The sequence below is a fragment of the Oryctolagus cuniculus genome, chromosome 9, assembly GCF_051225735.1.
Source record: "Oryctolagus cuniculus isolate XC-2025 breed Fujian yellow rabbit chromosome 9, ASM5122573v1, whole genome shotgun sequence".
Classification (NCBI taxonomy): Eukaryota; Metazoa; Chordata; class Mammalia; order Lagomorpha; family Leporidae; genus Oryctolagus; species Oryctolagus cuniculus.
In genome coordinates, this window is record NC_142875.1 from 119,449,197 (window position 1) to 119,476,193 (window position 26,997).

The window sequence follows — 26,997 nt, forward strand, 5'->3', positions numbered from 1 at the left end:
ATTCTGATATTTGTTAGCAATGTCGCACTTCCTCAGTGGATTCTGGGATCAAAATGTTACTGATGTACCAGTTTTTAAAGGAGGAAATTGAGGAATAGAGGTTACTGGGCACTAGCCCATTAGCCAGAAGCTTTAAACAAGATCATAAGTATGAAGTAATTGACATAGTTCCTGGAATGTAGTGTGTACTCAATAAACGTTTGTGTCATTCCTAACCACTTTAATCTTTACTGGAATCCTCCTTGGGAGGCATTACTGTTATTCCATATTACAGATGAAGAAATTGAGGTTAGAAGGATATAAGTATTTGGCACAAGGCCACACTACTACAAAGCAGCAGGACTGGGATTTGCAGCCAGCACTATTCAACTCCCATGGTTCAAGCTCTCAACCATCAAGAACACCGTCTTTGACGAAATCATTTTGCTTTCTGTGGTCAATGACTCACAATTCCTGCTTCCTATTGTGAACACATGGATTTTTATCTTTATGGTACCTTATTGTTAAGACTATGTCTGCCCTTGCTCCTCTTACATCTCAACTTCAAAAACTAACCGAAGTCTTACTCTGGAGACAGACAAGCTGGGTTAATAGCTGATCTCTAGGGGTCACTCAATTGGCTCAGTGGTTAGGATGCCACTTAGGACACTCACATCTTCTCTAAGAGTGCCAGGGTTCAAATCTCAGTTCTGCTTCTGATTCCAGCTTCCAGTAAATCACTCTGGGAGGTAAAGGTGACAGCTCAAGTACTTGAGTCCCTATCTGTTAGGAAACTGGCGCAGTTGTAGCCAGGTGGCCACATGGCCCAGCTACCTGAGCCAGGCTCCACCCCCATCCTAATGGGATTCGCTGCTCCTGCTTCCCTGCCCACCCTCAGGCAAAGTTTTAAAAGGGCCTGTTCCTGAACATGTGCTCTCTTGGCCCTTCTCTCCTGCTCTCTCTTGGTTCCTCTCTCTAGCCTCCTCCTCTGGGCTCTTGGCTCTTGGCCCTTCTCTCCTGCTCTCTCTCAGTTCCTCTCTCAAGCCTCCTCCTCTGGTCTCTTGGTTCTTGGTTCTTCTCTCTTGGCTCTGCTCTCCTCTCTCCTCTTCTCTGCTCTATCTTCTCTCCTTGCTAGCTCCTCTCCTCTCTGTCTCTCTCTCTTATAGTCTCCCTTTTTCCTTCGCCGCCCCTTCACTCCGGTCTGTAGGGCGTTCCCTTACTCCGGTGTCCGGTGTGCTTTGCAATGGCTAACATTAAGATATAACACCTATCACCATGTAGGAGACTTGGACTGAGTTCCGGCTCTTGACTTAAGCCTACCCTAGCCCTGACTGCTGTAGGCATTTGGGGAGTAAACCAACAGATGGGAGTGTGTTTCTCTTTCTCTCGCTCTCTGACTCTGTCTCTCTCTCCGTCCCTCCTTCCTTCCTTGCCTTTCAAAGACATAAAATTTCAGCATAAAACAAAATTCTACCTCTGCCATCTAGTACCTGGATGACTTGGAGGAACTTTAAGTTACTTCAATTATTAATACTTCAGTCTCTTAACTTATAAACTGGAGTTTGTAATAGAATCTAAATCACTGCGCTGTTGTGAGGATTAAATGAGATGACGTATGAAAGCTTCTTTGCTGAATACCCTCTGTATTTCCACTGTTGTTGTTATTGCTATTATTGTCATGATCATTACATTACAATATGGCTGCATCCATCTTCCCCATGGGAATTTCAGCCCACTGCAGAAAAAGGCATATGGAAGGGGCCACAGCTTAGGGTACTACTATACAAGTAAGCATGGCTCTCCCAATTTCTTGTGCCAAAATGAACTTCTCTATGAAAGATCCCTTCATATGAGCAAGTGGATCTAAATCATCCTGCCTTGTAGCATTTTGATGGCACACTAGCAGTAGTGCCCAGCTGGACAATAAAATTTCCTAATTCTGGTACATCAACCATTAGGGCTAGAAGAGATAGATTTAGAGAAAATATTAGCTTCTGTAGCCTATGTCACAAAATAAATTATCATCTCTAAGATCCAAAGAGGTTTATGATTCAAGAGAAAATATACATACATCCCAAATGATAAGTTACTGAAGGTATTAGAAGAGAGATAAGCAAAACTGACACACAAAATTGATAAACAAATATTAGTGGAAGTACTTAGGCTAAGTTCATGTGCAGTAACTAACAAACTCATCATCCTTGAGAGTACTCAGGGGAAAAGTACTCCCTGAGGGGGAGAAAAACCAGCAGTATTTCTATAATAATTGTTTTCAAAAACTAGAGTTGAAAATAACAACACTTAGTATTCAAAAATTCTTGAAATGTGTTAGAAAGTAGGGTTTATAAGAAGGGAGTTTTGCTTCTTTCACCTGCAAATGATGTTTCCCCTCAATTTTCAAGAGCAGCACTTCCTGTACAATGTTTAAGAAAACACAACGGAGGGTCAAAAAGTCAATGAAAAATGGAATTAAATGTAGTTGATTTTGGAGCAAAAAAATCTTTTAGTAATACATGGGAAATGCATATTACAAAAAACTATGCATGGATTTCAAAACTGTTTTGCATAAAAATAAACTCACACTTTTAACTCCTTTTTGTTCTTTTCTTTCTTTCTTTTTTCTTTTCTTTTTTTTTTTTTTTTGACAGGCAGAGTGGACAGTGAGAGAGAGACAGAGAGAAAAGTCTTCCTTTGCTGTTGGCTCACACTCCAGTGGTCGCCGCGGGTGGCGCACCGCGCTAATCTGAAGGCAGGAGCCAGGTGCTTCTCCTGGTCTCCCATGGGGTGCAGGGCCCAAGCACTTGGGCCATCCTCCACTGCACACCCGGGCCACAGCAGAGAGCTGGCCTGGAAGAGGGGCAACCAGGACAGAATCCAGCACCCTGACCGGGACTAGAACCCGGTGTGCCGGCACCGCTAGGTGGAGGATTAGCCTGTTGAGCTGCGGCGCTGACTTAATTCCATTTTTCACAAACTTTTTTAAATACTCTAATATGTGCTCTCAAAAAGACAGTTAAAAACACTGCAGGTAATTTTACAGGGTCTTTGGGATAAAATCAATAGTAATGTAGTCAAATCAATTTAAAGAAAATGTACAATGAATGTTGGCAATTACTTTTCTGATACAATTTCTGTAACCATCTACATTTTCCAAAATTAAAATACTGGAGACCAAAAAAAAAAAAAAATGTACAGTGAAACCAGCTACCCAGCCTAACTGTAACTGATAAGTGTTTCAATTACAGGTATAAAATCATTACCATCTTCATCTTACAGATGACAAAATCAAGGATTTTTTTTCAAAGTCACAAGACCATAGAGATGCACTTTGTAAGGAAGCAAATTCAGGCCTACTTGACTTTAGACCTGTGTTTTTCCCGGTCTTTAAACATTAACCTCACATGGGTACTGGCTATTGAAGAATGCACGTGTAGGAAATAAATAGCCCTCCTTTAGTGGCTAGAACATCTCACTGATCACAATCTAAACTGAATAAATTGTGTGTTTGTTGGTTACTGCTGACACTGCCTGTCCTTAGAGCTGCAGAACTTACTGGAAAGTGATGTGTACAGGGCAAACGCTTTGAGACTGGAAAGCTCTTTCACTCGTGTTTCTTCTACACTCTTACAGAAAATGTGCTCCCAGGCATACAACTTGAGAAGTTTGATGCCTTTCAATATTTCATTTGTTTTTTTCAGTCTTTCAGTAGAGTAGTCCTGTAAAAATGAAGAAAACATAAAAATTCAAACTATATCCAGGTAAGTCAGAAAGGCAGGAGTGGTTCATGGACAGGAATTGAGGAGATCTTGATTTCTGATAGGCTCAATTCTACTGGCAATGAAATTCCTAGGAGAAGTAAATTCTTTGTGCTTCCATCAACTTTTTTATGTTTATCTATTTATTTGCATCTACTTGAAAGGCAAAGCAACAGAGAGAGACATCTCCCATACAATGGTTTACACCCCAAATGTCCACAACAGCCAGGGCTGGGTCAGGCAGAAGCCAGGAGTCCAGAACTCCACCCAGGTACCTTGTGAATGGCAGGGGCCCAAGCACTAGGGCCATCATCTGCTGCCTGCTAGGATGTATTATCATGAAGATGGATCAGAAGCAGGGTAGCCAGGAGAACCAGGACTCCTGTGTGAGTTGTGGCATCCCAAGCAGAAGCTTAACTGGCTGCACCTTGTCAACTCTCCACCCCTCTACTTTAAAATGAAAAGTTGAAGGTCAAGGCATTTGGTACAGCAGTTAAGCTGCCAGCAGGGCTACCTACATCCCATATCAGAGTGCCTGTGCTGAGATCCCGGCTCTGCTTCCAATTCCAGCTTCCTGCTGATGTGCCCCTGGGAGGCAGCAAGTGATGGCTCATGTGTTTGGGTCCCTGTCACCCATGTGGAAGACTCAGACTGAGTTCTAGGCTCTTGGCTTCAGCCTGGGTCAGCCTGGCCCAGCCCCAGTTGTTGCTGGCATTTGGGAAGCGAATCAGAAGACTTAAGAGCTCTCCCCCTCCCTCCTTATCTCTCTTTCAAATAAACAAAAACAAGTGTATTGAAGTGAAGATTTTAATTAGATGGCCTCAAAACTTATTTCCTTCTAAAAGCTGTTGTATCTACGTTGCTATGCTTTAGAATCTTTCATTTCCCACGATTTCCTTGAATAAAGTCAGCAGATATAGTATGGACATAATATAAGGAAATGATAGAGAACCTACAATGGCTCCTAACATCCAAATCATTTTATTCTCTCCTCAGCATGACCAATCATACTTAGAAAAAGAAAAAAAATGTAAATTTAAGTAGAGTTAGCTGGCTCCTGATCTGGGAACATGAGAGTAAAGTATTGTGTGCAGTCACACTGTAGTTTCATAATACAGTTGCTGAAATCAAGACTATTACCTTGAACTTCACGAGATTTTAACACATTTCTTTTAAGTTCTTACTAGCAAGGAACAATATGATCCATTAAATATCACAAGGGCAATGCGGGGGCCACAAAGAGAAAGGGGAATGCAAAAGTAGAAACTGCCTCGGTTCTTTCTTTTCTTTTTTCCATCTTTTTGACTTTTCAAGGTCTTAAGTGTCTATCAGGTGATGGTTGGGTGAGTGAATGAATATGGCCTGAATGGCTAAATGAGAGACAGATGTTTGAAGACATTTGCCTCTCCACTTGTGCCCCTTTTCCACACCTTCCTGTACTTGTCTGTTGGAGTACAAAGCAGAGCTGGCTCAGGCAGCAACGAGGAGCAGCCTCATTCGAAGCAGCAGAGAAAAACGTGATAAAAGCCAATGTGTGACTGACAACTCACTGTCACAGTGGAAAGACCAACTGGAGAGACCATTCCATCAGTGGCAACATCTCTGCATTTTACGCCTGATTTACACACATTCTTGCTCGTATTTAATCAACCTTTATTTCTAAACATGCTGTCAACAATTTGTTATTTGCAAGTACTTCTTTAAAAGAAGCCAATTCTTGCTCAAATAAAATGATTTCATGGCAAATTGAAGCCAGAAAGGGTCAAAAACTCGGCTCTTCCTGGCTTGTCAAGTTGACCATGAACACATTGAGTCACAGCAGCTGCCGAGGACACATGTCAATGTCACTCTGTAGATCATCACATGGCTTAAGTCCCCTGGGGACATTCCATCTCTGGCCCCTCCCTCAGCTCTTGATCCATTTCTTCCATATCAGTAACTGACATACAGTGGCCTCCAACTATACTCAACTGTATTCTGTCCACAAGAGACTGAAGGAGATCCCTAGTCTCATCACCTTACTGCGCTTAAAAACAGCAGAAATTGTGAATCGGGTATTTTAATTCTCAGACTGTCAAGTCTTACATTTCCAATCCACTTCTATAAATTATTTTTGCAACATAAGAAACACACATTCACTGCCTAAGGATTAACATGAAATACAATGACTTCCAAATTGTCCTGAGTGGTATGTAGGAACTTCCTATATTAGAAAAATGAAATAGCATGACTGTATCTTCCTCATCAAGTTTCCAAGAGATGTCACTTACAAGAGTGCTCTTCTGAGCTTCTGCCAACTTTGTGGCAATGAAGTACTGCATTGGTGCAAGGAGTACAATGACAGCTGCACCAACCAATGCGCTGGATCCAAGTAAATTGTAGAGCAGAATCACTCCCATGATGATCTAGCAAGAGAAACACATGGGCACGAATGAGACTGTGGGAGCCGCTGCAGCAAAGGACATATTTTTAATGGAAATGTAGTACCTCTTAATTATTAAGTTTATTTGGAAGTCAACTCAACTGTGACAGCTGGGTTCTAACTATTTTTTATTTGAGGAAGGCTAAGCACTAGGAATTTATTTTTAGTATGATGAGCTGCGCAACTGGTGTCAAATCTATTTACTGGATGAAGTTGCAGGCTGCGCCCATGATGCTCCTGACCTTCTAAAGCAGACTTAATATGTTTTAAATGGCAGAGCATTTTTTCTGGAAAATGCTATCACTCAACCTTCCATTTTCTCTTTGAATTATCCTAACTTCAAGGATGCCTGGTTGTTGACTGGTAGAATTATCTGGAATCCAATCATCACGTCATGCCAAGAAGGCAAGGCTTCACTGGAACTGGTAAGAACCCAAAGTTGCAATACCTCCCTGTCTCACTTCCCTTTTTATACTTATTTACCAAAATCCAAGCCTAAACCATATGGCTATTCTCCTTGGTTTGACACTTTCCTTGTATTCCTTTAAAGACTCAAGAATTGATTTTGCTAGCATGGAAATATTTTTTTTTCCTAGAGCTCAATTTATCATGGCTCAAAAGCTCAGTTCGTGAATTGTGGCTACACAGTTTAAGCACATACTCTATGCCATGAGAACATAACTGCTTTCTGGTGGCAAGGACACAGGCTTGCTAGCAAGTGAATTAGGTACACTAGGAATTCTCATCTAAACAAAGTCTCCCCTGAATTCACTCACAAAAGCAGTCATTCAGTGCATTGTGGGATTCTCAGTGCACTTATTTATACAACACAGGCAGCTATTTAATGGACTACCATAAGTACATTTTGATAAAACAAAACATATCTTCATTTTACTTTTGTGCCAAGCACTACACTACTTGGCTCCTCCTTCCACTTTAAAAATGAGACGAAAAGTTAAAAAACTAGCATATCTCTTTTATTATTTTATACACTGTTAATAAATGTAGTACCCAGGTACATAGGTGACAGATTCTGTCAAAAATATGTCTACAGGGCCAGTGCATGGCACAGTGGGTTGATCCTCCGCCTGCGGCGCCGGCATCCCATATAGGCACCGGTTCTAGTCCCGGCTGCTCTTCTTCCGATTCAGCTCTCTGCTGTGACCTGGGAAAGCAGTGGAGGATGACCCAAGTCCTTGGACCCCTGCGCCCACGTGGGAGACCCAGAGGAAGCTCCTGGCTCCTGGCTTCAGATCAGTGCAGCTCCAGCCATTGTGGCCATTTGGGGAGTGAACCTGCGGATCAAAGACCTTTCTCTTGTCTCTCCCTCTCACCGTCTGTAACTCTACTTCTCAAATAAATAAATAAAAATCTTTTAAAAAAAAATACGTCTACAGTTTAAGCTCCATCTACAGAATGCAAAGCTTCAGATGGCGAAAAATATTTAAGACGACAGCAAAAAAAAAAAAAAAAAAAAAAAAACCAGAATCCATTTCTTTTGCCATTTTTACCCAGTTGGAGGTAGGGGATTAACCACATGTCTTTACTAAAATGCTGTTTTACAAAAAAGAAATCTAAATAGTCCTCTGGTTTGTCAGTGTTCCTAACACCTAAAAAGCCTGATATTTTATAACATACTAGCTATTAATGCTATGGAGTAGATTAAATCCATCGCTCCATCTTAGCAAAGCTGTAAGAGAGTCTGTCAAAATGAAAGGGGCCAAATCTTGGCTCTGTGACTTGGAAGAATTTACACAGTAATACCAACTAGGAGCAATCACCACAGAATGCTAGACATTGTTGCAAATGCTTTACACATACTGGCATTAAATCTTGACAATTTCCACAACTCTACAAAGCAGATACTATCATTATTCCAATTTTATAATTACAGAAATAATGCTTTCAGAGATTAAGTACTGTGCAATGGAACAGTAGAGCAAAAATTCCTAACTGTACTTTCTTAATGTATTGATGAGTCTCAGCTTACCTGTCTGTAAAACAAATATAACATTAGCACATTCAAAGAGTATGCCAGTACTGAGCTAATTGTCTTGCTCTTCATTTTTTTTTTTTTTCCCCTCTGCAAATGAGAATCTTAGTTATCATGATCTACCTGAACAGGCATGGCCCACAGATTGGGGCACAGGAACAAGAACCACATGAGTTGATTGGTTTCAATGGCAACCAAATTGTTGATCTGTCCCAGGGTCATCTCACCCATGGATAAGTTAGATGTAGAGAGCCTGAGTATTTTATTGTATATCATGGCCTGCAAAAAAAAAAAAACAAGACACACTTTAAAACTTAACATCAGCACTATAATTATTTTCATCGAAGACGTTTTAAACTTTTTGAAAAATAACAAAGTCCTGTATACCCACCTTCAAAGTCTACTTTTTTAGTGTACTGTTAGTCCTCAATTAGATACCTTTTTCTAGAAATATCATCAAAATATATATTCAACTTTAAACATAAGCTCAATAACAAACAGAATCAGGGATGAGTAAATACAAGAATTAAATATTTTTTTCTTAACATGTTATGTTATTTTTAAGTTAATACTCTAATTAGCTCTGTATTTCTTCCATCCTGCAAATGTTGCTGTTGTAATATCAAAGCCCAAGTGGAATGAAAAAGCAAAAGTGAAAAAGTGAAGCTACTACTGTTCCTTTCCCTGGATCAGATATGGACTTTTTGAGACACAAAGACCAATCAAAGCTTGCACCTACCAACAGAGCTCCGCGGAGGTTGATGCCAGTCTCTATGGTTACGTAGTAGGAAGCCTGCAAAAACGTCCTTTGCAGAATAAGAGCCAAGAAGAGAAGAACTGCAAGAACATAAGCATTTTCGAGAAATTCCTTGGATGAGAGAATTTCTGAAATCTTGTCCCAAAAGAAAAAAAAAGAGACAAATTTAAGCAAGTCTTTTCGTATACCAAGTCTATAGTCTACATTAAATAAAGCTATATGGTATTCACATATAAATACTCAAAGTCATCATAATGTAAGTAGAATGAGCCACAACAGGCAATTTTGGCTTTCCCCTAGAATGTACACAAATACAAAAAAGTAGTGATGAATAAAATCCCCAATGACTTAAGATGGCTAGAATGTCTTTTGTAGAAAAGGGGTCAATGCATATTTTTAAAAATTTGCATACATTGTCCTGCAAAGAAAAGATAATTGAGAAGTTCAGGGGAAACTGAAATTTAGAAAAGAAATCCATCTGGCTGAAAAACACTGACATCTATGCAGAGATTTTTATAACACATTTTCCATGAACTTTTGGAAAATGCTTCATATTCTATCTAAGCTAAATGAGAAGCAGGAAAAATAAAAAGTAGAATTTAGTTTAGACTGTAATGTAGAACTAGGAACCACAAAACTGAGAGCTGTCAGTAAAATCAATGAAAATAAAATACAAGTTCCACAACCTTACTACTTCAGAATAATTCTACAAGTTGACTTTTCCCAGTTCTTCCGTATCATAATTTATATTAGTGAAGTAAGTTACAAAGTATAAAATATCAGATTACTGACTTTACCCATGTGACTCTTCCAGTAACCAAACACAACTTAGGAAAGTTCATTTTAGTAGGAATGTGACTAAATTAATCATAGATATGTAAAATCCCTTCATCTTTGTTTCTAATGATGGTTTTATATGGAAACATGTTTGTTAGAAGCAAGCAAAGGTAACAATCAACTAAGCACATTATGGCCATTCGGATACTCCTCATTTTCTACATCAAAAGTTCAGCCTCTACCTCTAGTCCCTCACACTTGTGTCATGGAGATACATATAAAGCCACAAGTTCTACCGTGTCTCAGAAAAACACATGGTCAATATGTGTAAGAGACAAGGATGGTGGCAGTACTCTGCAGAATTTAGATATGTATCTAATTAGGGTAGCAAGGCCAAAAATGGCAAGTGCATTCAGCAGTGAAAATATGTGGTTCACTTCAATAGTAATTAAACACGAATATGTGCAAGAATCCAGGCTGAGAATTGTAGGTACAAATGTGAATAGTTCAATCATTCTGTTCAAAGAACTCACAACCCAAAAAGATGAACTGATCCGTGAGTAACATGGTTTATTATGAAGACGGCAGATGTAGAAAGTATCCACCTAAAGTTAATCAAGTGTTAGGCAAATACTGAGGAGAAGCAAATTTCAAGTAGGATAATCAGAAAATGGCTTTGCTGCCGAGGCAGCATTTAACATAGGCTATGATAATGCACAAAATTTAAACAGATGGAAAGATGAGCATGACAATCAGATTGAAGGAATATAAAGTGAGAGTTAATCAATCTGAACGAGAGTTAGTATCTACGAAACTAGGGAAATAAATTATTTTAAACTAGAATGTTCATGATCCAGACCTTCTTAAGAATGGAAAATGAAAGGTTACATATTCATAACAAATTTGACTGAATTATATACTATACATTTATTGTTATAAATGTAATCTAAACATATAACTTGGGTGGCGCTATGGCTTAGCAGGTAAAGCCACCTCCTGCAATGCCAGCACCTGCTTCAAGTCCTGGCTGCTCTACTTCCAATGCAGCTCCTTGCTATGGCCTGGAAAATCTATAAAAGATGGCCCAAGTCCTTGAGTCCCTGCACCCACATGGGAGACCCCAAAGAAGCTCTAGGCGCCTGGCTTCAGATGAGCCCAGCTCTGGCCATTGTAGCCATTAGGGCAATGAACCAGCACATGGAAGACCTCTCTCTCTCTCTCTGCCTCCATTTCTCTGCAAGTCTGCCTTTCAAATAAACAAAAAAAAAATCCTTTTTTAAAAAGCATTAAACTCATAACTTTTTAGGTGAAAATATATACCATATATCTCCCAAATAACAATATAATGCATAATAAAATATATCACTATTTGCTTTATTCATTAGCAAAGAGATTAATGAATTTTATTATATGAAAAAAGAAATGTACAATATTATAAATCATATTTTAATATCATTGGTCATGGGCCTCTAAATATATGCCTCAACCATTCCTCATGCTGAAAATTCTTTAAAAGATTGCTATGAAGATCCAAAGAATGCAAGATTTCTGTCCATAATTTCTGGCATACAGAGGTTCACCAAATATTTATGGGCATTGAATCCCCAAAATAATTTTGTTGGTCAGCTACCTTCAGTGAATACATAGACACATGACTTTCTATACAAGAAAAATGATTATTTTTGTCCTAACATAAGCATTCAAACTGTCAGTAAGACTGCTTAAGCTACTCACAGGAACGTATTAATGGAAAGTGACCATTACACCAAAATCTGCCAGTAACATGCTTCCTTTGACAAGTATCACAAACTTACTCCGGTTGTGTTATTTGTTCCATTTTGGGTTTCATTTACACGCTGAACTATTCCAGAAATACAGAGCGGCCCGGCAAATCCCAGTAAGTCAGCCAGATACCGAAATGTGCTGCTAAGCAGAATCGGCCGTCCAAAAGCTCTGTACATGGCAAGCCATATAGATGGAGTCCGGTTTGGATGATCTGCTGCTTTTTTCTGAAAGTGAAACCAGATAAACCAAAGTAAAATCTTCTATGGCAGCAACTAATATCAGCAACTATGCAAATTCCTTACAAGAGTCCTGAAAATACTTTGAAAGCGTAGAGAGGCAAGTGTTTGGGTCTAGGGTGAGGATTCCCACAATTCATATCAGAGTGCCTGGGTGTGCATCCCTGCCCCACTTTTAACCTAGCTAGCTGATATATGCTGGCTGTGCACTAACAGCTCAAATACACTCATTTCTGCTACCTTCTATGGGAGACCCAGCAGGATTTCTTGTCTCCCAACTTCAGACTGGCACAGCCCAACTGTTGTGGACATTTGGGGAGTCAACTAGTGGATGAATAATCAATCAATAACTCTCCCTCTCTCCCTCCCTCTTCCCCTTTCAAGTAAATACATACATAAATAAAATGACAACTTAAAGTTTAGAGAAATTTTAATGAGTCCTTTTCAGTATAGAATACACAATTCTATATATTCTTTCATTGTAACTAAGAGTTGGTATTAAATGCATTTCAATGAAGTCAACAGAATAAAAACAGGTCAGAATTTCTGAGATTCTATTATTTTTAATTGTCAAAAGATGATGCCAAAGACTTAAAACTATGTACAGTTTTAATTTCTTTTGGCTTGGAAAATTTGTGTCTCTCATAGACATTAAATAATACCATCTGTTAATCTTTAATGAGGGAACAACAGTAGAAGTTAAAGTTATAGACACACCAGCCAAATTTTCTGAAGTATGTATATCACCAGAGGTTTATCTACCAGACTATTACAACCTAAACAAACTGAATCTTCCCAACCTCAAATTATTTTTCCTACCAGTTTTTCCATCTCTGTGAATGGTAGTCAACACTTTCCAAAAACTACGGTAACTTTGTGTTTGCTAGGTATTCCTAAAAGAAAGGCAAAATAAAGGATGCCTAAAATGCTTCAATTAACTCATGGCTTCACATCTTTACAGCTGTTAACTGTACAGATCTCAAAACCTGGATAATATCCATCATTAAAATTTGGGGACGAGGTGGATAAAATTTTTCTTTGCAACAAATAAACCAATTCAATGGGATGGACCTCAGTTGTGCTTCATAATGTATTTTCTGTTAGAGGACTGTTATTTTCTAAAGTTTACTGACAAAAGACATTACTGTACCAAATTCAACCTGATCTATGTTGTTGTTGTTGTTCTTTTTTTTTTTTTTTTTTTTTTGAGAGGCAGAGTGGACAGTGAGAGAGAGAGACAGACAGACAGAAAGGTCTTCCTTTTGCCGTTGGTTCACCCTCCAATGGCCGCCGCGGCCAGCGCGCTGCGGCCGGCACACCGCGCTGATCCGATGGCAGGAGCCAGGTGCTTCTCCTGGTCTCCCATGGGGTGCAGGGCCCAAGCACTTGGGCCATCCTCCACTGCACTCCCTGGCCACAGCAGAGAGCTGGCCTGGAAGAGGGACAACCGGCACAGAATCCGGCACCCCGACCGGGACTAGAACCCGGTGTGCCGGCGCCGCAGGCAGAGGATTAGCCTAGTGAGCTGCGGCGCCAGCCCTGATCTATGTTGTTAAAAGCACTAAGAAAATTAAAGCTATGCCTACACCATACTGCAAATTTTTACTTCAGCAGAGAAGTTTTTAAAATATGATGCAATGTTTTTCCCAGAGGTGAAACCAGAGAAATGACTCAGGTTCATTCATAGTACTCATTTCCGGCAATATTAATTTCATAACACTCACGTCTACCACAAAACAAAAGTCAGTGTCATCATTTACCATAAATGCTTTGTTGATCTTGACTTACAATAGCCAAAAACTTGTAACTTATTCACCATACCCTACTTTCTCTCCAGGGTAGTAGTGAATACTAAAATTTTTTAAGTCTTCTGGGATTTGAAGATAACTGCAATACAAAACACATCTAATACTGTGACATTCCAAAATAATAGTAAGACAAACTGAAAATTTCCACATTTTTATCTTTGAAGCTTTCAAAGTAATAATTAACATTCAAAGAAAGTACCAGAGGAAACCAATTTTAGAAAGTAAACAGGATGGGGCCGGCACCATAGCATAGTAGGTTAAGTCCCTGCCTATGGTGCCAGCATCCCATTTGGGCGCTGCTTCAAGTTCCAGTGGCTCCACTTCTGATCCAGTTCCCCACTAATGGCCTGGGAAAGCAGCGGAAGATGGCCCAAGTCCTTAGGCCTCTGCACCTACGTGGGAGATCCCAAAGAAGCTCTTGGCTCCGGACTTTGGATTAGCCCAGCTCTGGCCACTGCAATCATTTGGGAGTGAACCAGTGGAAGGAAGATCTCTCTTTCTCTAACTCTCTCAAATAAATCTTCAAAAGATTAAAGAAGGTAAATGGGATGACACATAGAGTAGGTAGATGCCACCCTTGCACTTAAAATTTAGACTCCCAATTTTAAACTATACTATCCAAATTTTTGTCAGTAATTAAGAATTTTAATTTTTAAAAGTCAGTATCATGGCCGGCATTGTGCCTCAGAGGATTAAGCAAACTGCCTGAGCCGCCAGCATCCTATATGAGCACTGGTTCAAGTTCCAAATGCTCTACTTCTGATCAAGCACCCTGCTAATGTGACTGGGAAAGTAGTGGAAGATCATTCATGAGCCTCTGCCATCTATGTAGGTGACCCAAACAGAGTTCCAGGCTCCTGACTTTGGCCTGATCAAGCCCTGGTCACTGTAGCCATTTGGAGAGTGAACCAAGGGGTAAAAAGCTCTCACTCTCACTCTCTCTCTGCCTCTCTCTGTCCTTCAGATAAGGAAATAATTCTTTTATTTAAAACTTTGACTTAAAAAATTTTATTTTAAAGTTTTTACTTAAAATCCTTTTATTTAACAAAGAGTGAGTATGATCTGAATAACCTATATATAACTTAAGTATTAACATGATGCTTGAGAAAATACTTAATAAAAATGCCATGTATTTTTTAATAGTAATATGGAATATACACACTATCATTGAGTTTAATTCTTACTCTCCAAATGCAAAATAACCTAATTCTACCTCACTGGCTCTTTAAGTCTTTCCTCAACAGCCCAATGAATGGGAGTCAAAACTACTAGGTAAGACAGAGGAAATTTGTTCTTGAATGACAGAAATTATTTGAGCTTGGTACCTCTATACGTAATAGACCCATTAAAGCTATGGATAGGGAAGACACACACTCAGTTACCTTTTGTTCTTCATAGGCATCCTTCAGGCAAACATAATTTGTTACTGCTCTCATGGCTATTGGCAATTTCCCAATTGCCTTCAGATCAATGGGCTTCTTATGAGCAGATATAATCAGTGTGTTCATCCACCAGTATGTGGCTTTGGACAGTAAATTCACAAACGGTTGAAGAAATCTCACGCCCAGATCCTGGAGGTCTTCGGGAGGCTTTACTTTCTGAGGATTCATGAAGAATACGTATCTCTGTGGCAAGACAGTTCCACCATATTAGTCTAATTCTTTCCCCACGTATTAAAAATAAAATTCCAGTCTTTACCATATTTTCATTTCAGGCCGTCAAAATTTGCATTTTAATCCCTCCTTCCATCCCCTCCTGAAATATTTTTTGAAATATCCCCCTTTTGTTGTGACTAGTTAACTAGATAAACTAGTTAAACACTAGCTTTTCACATTTAACACACACGGGGCCAAAGTTAAAATAATCAACTGACCTTTTCAAAGTTAGTATTTATTGAGAATTAATCTTTATAATATCCTCTGGTAGAGTAACAAGTAAGTCAAGATTGACATTCTTTAGATTTTTAAACACATTAACAATGTCATTGCTGAGTTGCTGTTAATGTGTGCTTCACTGATGCTAAAAGACTGTTCTCTGCACTCACTGTGGCTTTTATTTTAGCACACCTGCAGCAAACTCAAGTTGTCTGCTGTAAAAAATGAATACTGAAAAGTCACTCACTAATATCTCATACAACATGACTGACAGCGTGATGTGGTAAAAAGCATAGTGGTTCTGTGACCACAAACCATGTATGGAACTTGACCATACTACTCTGGACCTACAACTAAAGCCAGCTCTATAGTTTCTTCATCAGTAAAATGAGCACACTGGATTACATTATCTTCTTTTCAGTCCTAAGCTTCTGGAGATGCATTATTTGGCTTAACTTAGGTATGATCAGGAACAAGTGTGAATGATGGACTTCCTGAGAGAAACAGGTTAATCTGTAACATACACCAAGCATGCACTTGGCACTGAAGAAACACTCAACTATTATTTGTGAATGAATAGATTCTAGGGGCACATTGAGACTTCTCATATTAATTCTACTTTAGATTTACACATTTAAATCACATACATTTGCTCAGTCTTTGAAGTACCAATGACTTCTGGTTGCCTGATCTTTAATGTTGGGGTCCTAAATTCATCCAATCAAACAAAAGATTATTAGATACCTACTCTGATCCGAATGACATTGATCTCCACTGCCATCAGCAGCCCATTCAAGATGACCATGATGCCCGTGATGCAGAAGCGCAGGTCTGACACCCCCCAACCAGACTGCCAGTACTTGACCAGTTTTATTGTTTTTGTAATAAAAGCCATCACCCAATACAAGAACAAGGCTGGGAAAATAAAATTAAAGAAAATGAAAGAATAACATGTAATCTTTCCCTGATATTTTTACAAATTTCACTAACAAGTCAATATAAATACAGCAATTTTTAATAACAAGGCAATTTTAAGTACTCTATTTGCACATAATTTTATTTGACTAGAAAATAACATATTTGAGTGTACTTCTGGAGTTTTGAATCAAAAGAGTATTAACTTTAAAATACTGGGTTTTTTCTCTCCAATTGTGTGAGACAGACAGGAAGATATAAGGAAACATGTAATGAGAGCGATCTACACTTCTCAGATTTACGTGCGACTCTGTCAATTTTAAGAGCGAGTTTCTCAGGGCCAGCGCTGTGGCATAGTAAGCTACACCTCTACCTGTAACACTGGCATCACATATGGGCTTCAGTTTGTGTCCCAACTGCCCCACTTCCAATCTAGCTCCCTGCTAATGTTCCGGAAAAGCAACAGAGGATTGCCCAAGTGCCTGGGCCCCTGCACCCATGTGAGAGACCCAGAAGAAATTACTGGCTCCTGGTTTCAGATTGGCCAAGCCCCTGCCATGCGGCCATTTTGGGGAGTGGATCTGTAGATGGAAGACCTTTCTCTCTGTGTCTGTAACTCTCCCACTCGAATAAATAAATAAATCTTTTTAAAAAATGGGGTGGGGTTTCTGTTCTGGTCTTGGTTTTTTAAGAGCCCTGATTACTTGAAGATTTCACAAGTTGATATTTTTGTGATGTCTCCAGTAGCTAAATGTGTGTCAGCTCCCCAGGGCATATGTCAGAATCACCCTGCAATTGTCATGGAATGTTTGTTGTGATGGAGCAGGATTTCTGCTTCACAGAGCAACATGCATACAACAAATGAGCCTTCTCTCATTCCATCTGCACAGCACAGACAACAGTGATGCTACCAAGTCAAGTTAGATGCCAGCCAGGCAGTCAGAGTACAAAGGCAGGGATCTATACCATCTCACAACCACAGCCAGCATTGTGCAGCAAACACGAGATTTTCCTAGAAATCTTCTAGTGAGGAACTTTATCCAAAGTTCAAAGTAGACTGGATGAATATGGACTAATAAAGAAGAACTCTGAAACACATATAAATAAGAAAATCCTGTTTGGATAACCCTATCAGAGACAAAAGGTTAAAGGTGAACAGAGTTTCCTTAGTTAAAAAAAGTACCAGATTCCAAGATGGTAGAATAGGGAGGAAGCTTACTGCTCTAGGCTAGGGGGGAGATAGTTTAAAAAAGAAAAAAGAAAAAAGCAGAGACAGTACAATCTCAGGGAAAAATTAAGGAGAAAACTGCAATGGAAACTCCACTCAAGTTAGCGGGATGCTATGGCTCTGTATGGAGGTTGTGGACATGCAGCACAGACACAACACAGACCCCTGAAGCCAAGAGTCCCAAACCAGCTTTGGAGAGTGAGGTTAGAGAAGACTGCAGCAGCACAAGCCACTGGTGCTATGGCTGCGAGACAGGAGAGCCTGGCCTGAATTTGCCCCAGCCCTGGGGGGAACAATGAACTTGCCAACCTAGAGAAAAAAAAGAGGCAGGTTTCTCTCTCCCCAGTCCCACAACAATGACGGCCTGCAACTGGCTGAGAGAGGGAAGGCTCCATTCTGGACATGCGAAACAGCTATGCCAACTTGTGTCCACATGCCCAGCAACCAGCAGAGAAGCCTGAGTCTGGCTAGGAGGACTGACAGGGAGCGGGTGTCCACGTAGGACTATGAGGTGCCACCAGCCTCCCAGCACATCACAAGCTCTGGGGCTCAGGCTGCATGGGTGGAGTACTCACAGGCAACTGGCTCTGGGAACGTCTCTGCCTCTCTGTGGATAGGATGGACTGGCAGGGTGGAATAGATACTCAGCACCCTGTGGATGGAAGCCTTGTGCACTAGAACTGTGGAAACACTGTGGCTGTGTGGGAGGGTACAGAGTATGACTGGGTCTCTGGGCAGTCACTATAGGGGGCTCCACACACTTGGGGCTCGCTGATGACCTGGGGTGGGTCAGTGCATTGGGATCTGTGCTCACAATGAGGACTACATAGATCATTAGAGTGTTTCATGTGGCAATGTGGATGAATATTGCACCCACTGGGGCTAGCACCCCAGCATTGGTTGCCTTAGAGAAGAGGAGGTAAGGGTAAGACTACACCAACAGAGCTGATCAAACACTCCCCTCTAATAAAAATAAAGATCTACCAAGCCCAAATTGGGTGTCACTTGAATACTCCCCACACCCTGGATCACTGAACAGAGCTCCCTCACCACACCCAGTATACGCCTCTGGGTATTCCTTCAAAGAACAGACACTCCACTAAGCCAGAAAGGCACAGTCTCAAGGTAAGAGCCATAGCAGTAAAAAATACCAACAAATATCTCCACAAATGCCTAAAAATAAGTGCAGAAATTCAAGAAACAAGAATAAGACAACATGATGCCCCCAATAGAACAAAATACTTTAATACTAGATGTAAAAATGAAGAGACTGTTAAAATGGGAATCAAAAGAGTAATCATAGGATTACTCAGAAGCAATTCCATGATTTAAAGAAATCCATACATGACATGAATGAGATTTTTTCCCATGAAATTGAGATTTTAAAGAGAAACCAAAATAAAGTATTAGAAATGAAGAATTTAATAGAACAAATAAAAAATGTGGTGGAAAGCCTTAACAGACTCAATGAGGCAGAAGAAAGAATATCTGCACTGCAAGACAAATCTTTGGAAATTTTATTGTCAAACCAAAAAAGAAAAAGAAGAGAAAGAAAAAGAAGGAGGAGGAGGAGGAAGAAGAAGAGAAAGAAGAAATTAGAAAAATTAAAAGCAGTATTAGAGATTTACAGGATACAATCAAATGGCCCAACATTTAGGTCTTAGAAGTTCCTGAAGGAGCAAAAAGAGAATGAATTAGAAGGCTTTTTTAGTGAAATACTCACAGAAAAATTCACTAATTTGGATAAAGAAAGGGACACCCAAGTACAGGAAGCACAGAGAACTCTTAATAGACATGACCAGAAAAGATCTTCACCACGACACATTGTTGTCAAACTCTCAACAGTAAAATATACATCAAAGATTCTAAAATGTGCAGGAGAAAAATGCCAGATTACTTCTGGAGAATCTCAAATTAGACTCACAGTTGACTTTTCATCAGAAACCCTAAAGGCTAGGAGAGAATGGTGAGATATATTCCAAGTCTTAAAAGAAAAAAACTGACAACTTAGAATACCATACCCTGAAAATCTCTCATTGTATGAATGAAGGTAAAATAAATACCTTCCATAACAAACATAAATTCAAAAATTTTTTCATGTGTCCAGCCTTACAAAAGATGCTTAAGGATGTGCTACACACAGAAACAGAGTCATCATTATGAAAAAATGTGAAGAAAGAAAATCTCCCAGTAAAAGTATAAAAGACATCCAAAGTAAATAGTAGGAATATTTATGGAGAAAAGGCAGTAACAAGCCATTACTCATTAATAATAACCATGAATGTAAATGGCCTAAATTCTCTCATCTAAATACACAGACTTACTGAGTGAATACAAGACCTATCTATTTGCTGCCTACAGAAATACATCTCACCACCAAAGATGCACACAAACAGAAAGTAAAATGATAGAAAAAAGATATTCCATGCTAACAGAAACCAAAAAAAAGAGCTGGTGTAACCATCTTGATATAGACTTAAACACAAAACTTAAAATAGACTTTAACACAAAACTGTTACATGACAAAGAAGGGAACTATGTAATGATTAAGGGATCAATTCAATAGGAAGATGTGACTATAATAAACTTATATGCACCCAATTATAGGGTGCCTGGCTATTTAAAAAAATGGTAATGGATCTAAAGAGAGACATAGATTCCAATTAAACAATAATGGGGGACCTTAATGCTACATTTTCAGCAATGGCCAGATGAACCAGATAGAACATCAGCAAAGAAACAAGAGATTTGACAGTATACACCAAGTGGACCGAATGGCTATCTACAGAACTTTTCATCCTACAGTTGCAGGAGACACATTCTTCTCACCAGTGCACGCAACTTTCTCAAGGATAGACCACATGATAGGCCATAAAGCAAGTCTCAGCAAATTCAATAAACTGAAATCATGTCATGCATCTCCTTGGACCACAATGGGAAAAAGCTGGAAATCAACAACTCAAGAATCTGTAAAACATATGCAAACACATGGAGTCTGAACAACATGCTCCTTAATGAACAGAAGAAATCAAAGGAGAAATCAAAAAAGTTCTGGAAGACAATACAATATATCAAAGCTTATGCGATATAGCACAAGCATTGTTAAGAGGGAAGCAATTACAGCAATTTGTGCCTATATCAAGAAATTGAAAGGGCACCAAATGAATAATCTATCAGTGCATCTCAAGGACCTAGAAAAATAACAACAAACCAAATCCAAAATTAGTGATAGAAAAGAAAATTAAAATTAGAGAATAAACAAAATTAAAACCAAGAAAAACAAAATATTACCAAAACAAAGGGCTGTTTTTTGAAAGAATAAACAAAACTGATATACTATTGGCCCAACTAACCAAAGAAAAAAGGAGAAGACCCAAATCAATAAAATCAGAGATGAAAAAGGGAATGTATGTAACAATAGATAGCACAGAAATAAAAACACGATCAGGAATTACTACAAAGAGCTGTATGCCAATGAATCAAATAACCTAGAAGAAATGGATAGATTTCTGGAAACATGAAGACATAGTAAACCTAACAGACCAATAACCAAGACAGAGCTTGAATCTGTAATAAAGACCCTCCCAACAAAGAAAAGCCCAGGAGTGAATGGCTTCACTGCTGAATTCTACCAGATAGCTACCAGACAATTCTTCTCAAGCAATTCAAAACAACTGAAAGGGAAGGAATCCTTCCAAACTCCTTCTAAGATACCAGCATCACCTCAATTCCTAAACCAGAAAAAGATACAACACAGAAATAGAACTATTTTGCCTGATGAATATAGATGCAAAAATCTTCAACAAAATACTAGCCAATCGAATCCAATAATAAATCTGACAGATCATCCATGGGGATCATGGGATATTTATCTCTGTTATGCAGGGATACTTCAACATTTGTAAATAAATGTGATACATCACATTAAAAAAACCTGAAGAACAAAAACCATATAATTATCTCAATAGATTCAGAGAAAGCATTTAATAAATACAACATCCTTTCATGATGAAAACTTTAAGCAAATTGGGTATAGAAGAACCATTCCTCAACATAATCAAAGCAATTTATGACACACCTACAGCCCACATCTTACTGAATGGGGAAAAGTTGGAAGCATTCCCACTAAGATCCAGAACCAGACAAGGATGCCCACTCTCATCATCACTATTCAGTATAGTCCTGGATTTTCTAGCCAGAGCCATTAGACAAGAAAGAGAAATCAAGGGGATATAAATTGGGAAGGAGTTAGTCAAACTCCCCCTATTTGCAGATGACATGATACTATGTAAAGGGGATTCAAAAGATTCCACTAAGAGACTGTTGGAAATCATAAAATAGTTTGATAAAGTGGCAGGATATACAATTAACAAACGAAAAACAGGCCTTGTATACACAGACAATGCCATGGCTGAGAAACAACTTCTAAGATCAATCCCATTCACAGTAGCTACAACAAAAATCAAGGATCTCAGAATAAATTACCCAATGATGTCAAAGATCTCTACAATGAAAATCACAAAACATTAAAGAAAGAAAAAGACACAAAAAATGGAAAAATCTTCCATGTTCATCGATTAGAAGAATCAATATCATCAAAATGTTCATACTACTGATAGCAATATACAGATTCATGAGATGCCAAACAAAATGCCAAGGACAATCTCAGATCTAGAAAAAATGCTGCAATTCATATGGAAACACAGGAGACCCTAAATATCTAAAGCAATCTTATAAAACAAAAACAAAGCTGAAGGCAACACAATTCCAGATTTCAAGACATACTACAAGGCAGTTATAATCAAAAGAGCTTGGTGCTAGCAACAAAGAGATAGATAGACCAATGGAACACAATAGAAACTCCAGAAATCAATCCACTCATCTACAACCAACTTGTCTTTGACAAAGTAGCTAAAATAAACCCCTGGAGCAAGGACATTCTCTTAAACAAATGGTGCTGAGAAAACTGGATCTCTAAATGTGGAAGTATGAAGCAAGACCCTACCTTATACCTTACACAAAATTCCACTGAAAATGAATCAAAGACCTAAATCTGTGATCTGATACCAACAAATTTTAGAGAACGTTGGAGGAAACCCTGCAAGACCATGGCATAGGCAAAGATTTCTTGGAAAACACCCCAGAAGCACAGGCAATCAAAGCAAAAATTCACTAACAAGATCACATCAACTTGAGAAGCTTCTGTGCTGCAAAAGAAACTCTCAGCAAAGTGAACAGTCAACTGACAGAATGGGAGATATTATTTATGTTATAAATAATATTTAGAATCTATAAAGAGCTCAAGAAACTCAACAACAAAACAAACAATGCAGTTAAGAAATGGGAATTTCCATTTTCCAGCCATTTTCCAAAAGAGGAAATTCAAATGGCCTACAGACACATGAAGAAATGCTCAGGATCACTAACCATCAGGGAAACACAAATCAAAATCACAATGAGGTTTTATATAACCCCAGTTAGGAGGGCTTTCATGGGGTCTGGCACTGTGGCTTAGCAGGTAAAGCTGCCACCTGCAGTGCTGGCATCCCATTTGGGTGCTGGTACAGTTCTCCCTGGTACAAGTCCACTTTTGATGCAGCTCCCTATGATGCACCTGGGAAAACAACAGAAGATAGCCCAAGCCCTTGGGTCCCTGCACCCATATGGGAGAGCTGGATGAGGCTTTGGCCCCTGGCTTTGGACTGACCCATCTCTGGCCTTTGCAGCCATTTGGGGAGTGAACAAGCACATGGAATCTCAATCTCTCAATCTCTCTCTCTCTCTCTGCCTTTCAAATAAAAATAAATTAATCTTTTAAAAAAAAAAGAATAGCTTTCATTAGAAATCAACAAACAACAAATGTTGGTGAGGATGTGTGGAGAAATTCACCGTTGATGGGAATGTAAACTGGAACCGCTACTGTGGAAGACATTATGGAAAAACCTCAAAAGTGTGAATATAGACCTACCGTGTGACCCAGCTATTCTACTGTTGGGAATTTTCCCAAAGGAAATAAAATCAGCATATGAAAGAGTTACCTGTATCCCTATGTTTATTGCATCTCAATTCATAAGCGCTAAGATATGGAGTCAACCCAGATTTCTATCAACTTAAGACTGTATAAAGAAATTATGAGATATGTACACCATGGAATACTACACAGTGGTAAAAAATAAATTAAATCCTGTCACTTACAACAAAATGAATTCAAATGGAAAATATATTTAGTGAAATAAGCCAGTCCAAAAAAGAGAAATACCATATGTTCCCCCTGATCTGTGGTAACGAATATAATACCTAAAAGGTTATTTACAGAAGTAAAATTGACACTTCAAAATGTGATGACTTTGAAGAGCCCTTGTCTTGACTGTTGAAGAACAGTCTTTTTTTTTTTTTTCAAACTATTTGTTGAACTCTTTACTTAGTGTAGAGTTAATCTTATGTGTATAAAGTTAATTAAAAATAGATCTTTGTAACAAATAAAAATGGGACTAGTAGAAAGTGGAATAAGAAGTATGTGAGTGTGGGTGTGAGGGAGGGTAGGGTGAGAAGAATCACTATGTTCCTAAATTTATATATATGAAAAACATGCAGTTTGTATACCTTAAATAAAAGATTTATAGGTAAAATAATTATAATTTAAAAAGAAAAAAGTATACAAAAAAAAACAGAAAACCAAACAACTCTTCACTACAGAAAAAAAAAGTATCAAACACTGGCATATGAACTCAACATACACTTTGTTTTAACTAAAAATATAAAAGATTTTTTTCACATTGATTTAGGAAAAAATACCAAATCAACTGTTATCTAAAAAGATGTACCTCAGATATGGGGTTCCTTCCAATAGTACATGGAAAATGGAATTAAAATAAAAGTTTATTTTGATGCAAAGTTTCTGAAATCACACACATTTTTTCATTAGGAAGTTCATGGATATTGAATATTACAGAAAATATATGCAGGAATTTCAGAACAAAATAAACATCTTATAATTCCAATTCCCATAAGCTTTATGAAATATCCTTCATAAAGAGATAATAAATTGAAAACAACTGGATAGAAAAAGATATACAATGAAAATAGTAAGCCTAAAAAATCAGAAGCACTTAAATTTGTATCAGGCAAAGCAGACTTCAAGACAGAAAAATCAGAAATAAGAAAGACTTAATAGTGATGAAAGTATGGGTGGATGTTTAATATAGCTATTGTGCATCCATACTGGAATGCCTGGATTCTGGTCCAGGGTTTTTCAATTCCAGCTTCCTGATGCATCCTGGGAGGCTCTGGTGATGGCTCAAATAGTTTGTCCCTCATCTGGGAGACCCAGACTGAGTTCCTGGTTCCTGGATTCAGTTTGGCCCGGAGTCAACTGTTGCTGGCATTTGGGGAACAAACTAACAGATGGGAAATCTCTGTTGACTCTCTCATTCAAATCATTAAAAATTAAATTTAGAAAACACAAAAATTTAATAATGATGAAAGGTTAAAATTTTCAGAATGATGCAAAATAAAAATATATATACAGCTAGTAAAGACTTTGAAGATCTGAACATTATCAGCCCCTTATGATTTGATATTTATAAAAAATTGATATTTGACATTATGAAAATACATGTAATATCTTCAGAATATATATCTTGTTATATTCATGTAGTACTAGTACAGACTATATGCTCACTCAGAAAACAAAGAGCAACACATTTATAATAAAAAAATATAAACTATGTTGTCAGATCAAAATGAAATTAAATTTTAAAAGAGAAGAGAAGTAAATCTGTTGGCTTTATGTGACAGATTACCAAGTTATAATATACTTAAGAACTAAAAACAGCATAAACAGGGGTAGATGCTTAGCCTAGAGTACCGCATGGGAGTGCCTAGGTTTGAAGTCGCTGATTCCAACTTCTTGCTCATGTGTACCCTGGGAGGCAGCAGGTGATAGGTCAAAATATTTATGTCCTCGCTACCACATGGGAGACCCTGACTGAGATCTCAGCTCCCTGGATGAGCCCATCCCATTCCAGGTTGGTTGCAAACATTTAGGAGAACAAATCAATAGAAGGGCTCTCTCTCTCTCTCTCTCTCTCTCTCTCTCTCTCTCTTACTCTCTCTCTCTGAAATAAATGGGTGGTGGGGGTAGGGGGTTGAGGAGGCAGCACAAATGTATTATCTCACAAGTTCAGTGGGTAAGGATTCCAGTGGGTCCTCCGGCTTCACTGATCAGGGTCTCATCAGGCTCCTACGCAGGTGCTGAATGGGGCTACAGTCTCAACACACTCCACTGACTGGGGACCTTCATCCTTGCCAGACTGCATTGCTAGAAGCAAGGCACAGGCCCACCTTTACCAGGATGGGACGATCATAGAGGGATGAACCAAGCACAGAGACAATGGAGGCAGCCTCTGGGTGGATCCACATAGTGAGATACCATATTTCCAATAATCCACATTAAAACAATCAGTAAGGGAAATAGAAAATATTTTAGCTAAATTCTAATGAAAATACTGCATATTTAAAAATTCAAAGAATTGGGGCCAGCAATGTGGTGTAGTAAGTAAAGCCACTGCCTGCAGCTCCAGCATCCTATATGGGCACTTATTCATGTTTCTGCTGCTCAGTTTCTGATCCAACTCCCTGCTAATGTGCCTGGGAAAGCAGTTGAAGATGACCAAGGGCTTGGGCTCCTGCACCCATGTGTGAGACCTATATATTTCAAATAAATAAATCCTTTTTTAAAAAAATTAAAAAATTGAACTCAAAAAAGATTCAGAGGCTAGCTCTATAGTTTTGGATATGTATTTCTGGAAAAAAAAGATCCAAAATCAATGACCTTCATTTCCACTTTAAAATCTAGGAAAAGAAAGACAATTCAATAGACAAAGGATGAAAACAGCAGAGAGATAATAAAAAGCAGTAACACAGAAAATGAATAAACTCAATTAAGTCAACAAGGTTGAGCCTTAAATTTGATTGAAAAAGATATCAACAAATGATTAACTCTCTACCTGGATTTATGAAGACATCAAGAACATTAATTACTATGTCAGGAATGGAAGAGGAACTATCTTCCACTTCCTACATCCTTTAAAAGGATAATCAGGCAATATCATAAACAACTTTATGACAATATATTCATAAATTTAGGTGAAATAGAAAATTGCTTGAAAACTGTAACTTACCAAAACTGAACTAAAAAGAAATACAGTCTCTACCTAATAAAGAAATAAATAATCTAACAAATAAATAATATAATAAAGAAATAAATTCATGCCAAAATTACTTTACTGGTGAAATTCTTTTCAACATTTAAGGAAGAAATAAAACTAATCTGCACAAAGTCTTTGAGAAAACAGAGAAAGAGCATTTATAAAACTAGGATAATCCAACATGTAAAAAAAACCTGACAAAGACATGACACAAAAATCACAGACCAATATCCTTCACTACATAAACTGAGATTTAACA

At 38.5% G+C, this 26,997-nt stretch overlaps 1 protein-coding gene across 9 annotated transcripts in view; it reads right to left on the reverse strand.

Annotated features, from left to right (window-relative positions):
* The window catches only part of ABCC9 (ATP binding cassette subfamily C member 9), a 146,964-nt gene that overhangs the window by 100,399 nt on the left and 19,568 nt on the right, over window positions 1-26,997 (reverse strand). For all 9 annotated transcript variants that reach the window (XM_089303256.1, XM_089303255.1, XM_089303254.1 and 6 more), the window contains 7 exon segments: window positions 16,135-16,301; window positions 14,895-15,137; window positions 11,498-11,692; window positions 8,889-9,041; window positions 8,273-8,428; window positions 6,005-6,139; window positions 3,533-3,695 (listed from right to left, as the gene is read on the reverse strand). In XM_089303256.1, the coding sequence (XP_089159382.1) occupies window positions 3,533-3,695; window positions 6,005-6,139; window positions 8,273-8,428; window positions 8,889-9,041; window positions 11,498-11,692; window positions 14,895-15,137; window positions 16,135-16,301 (1,212 nt within the window).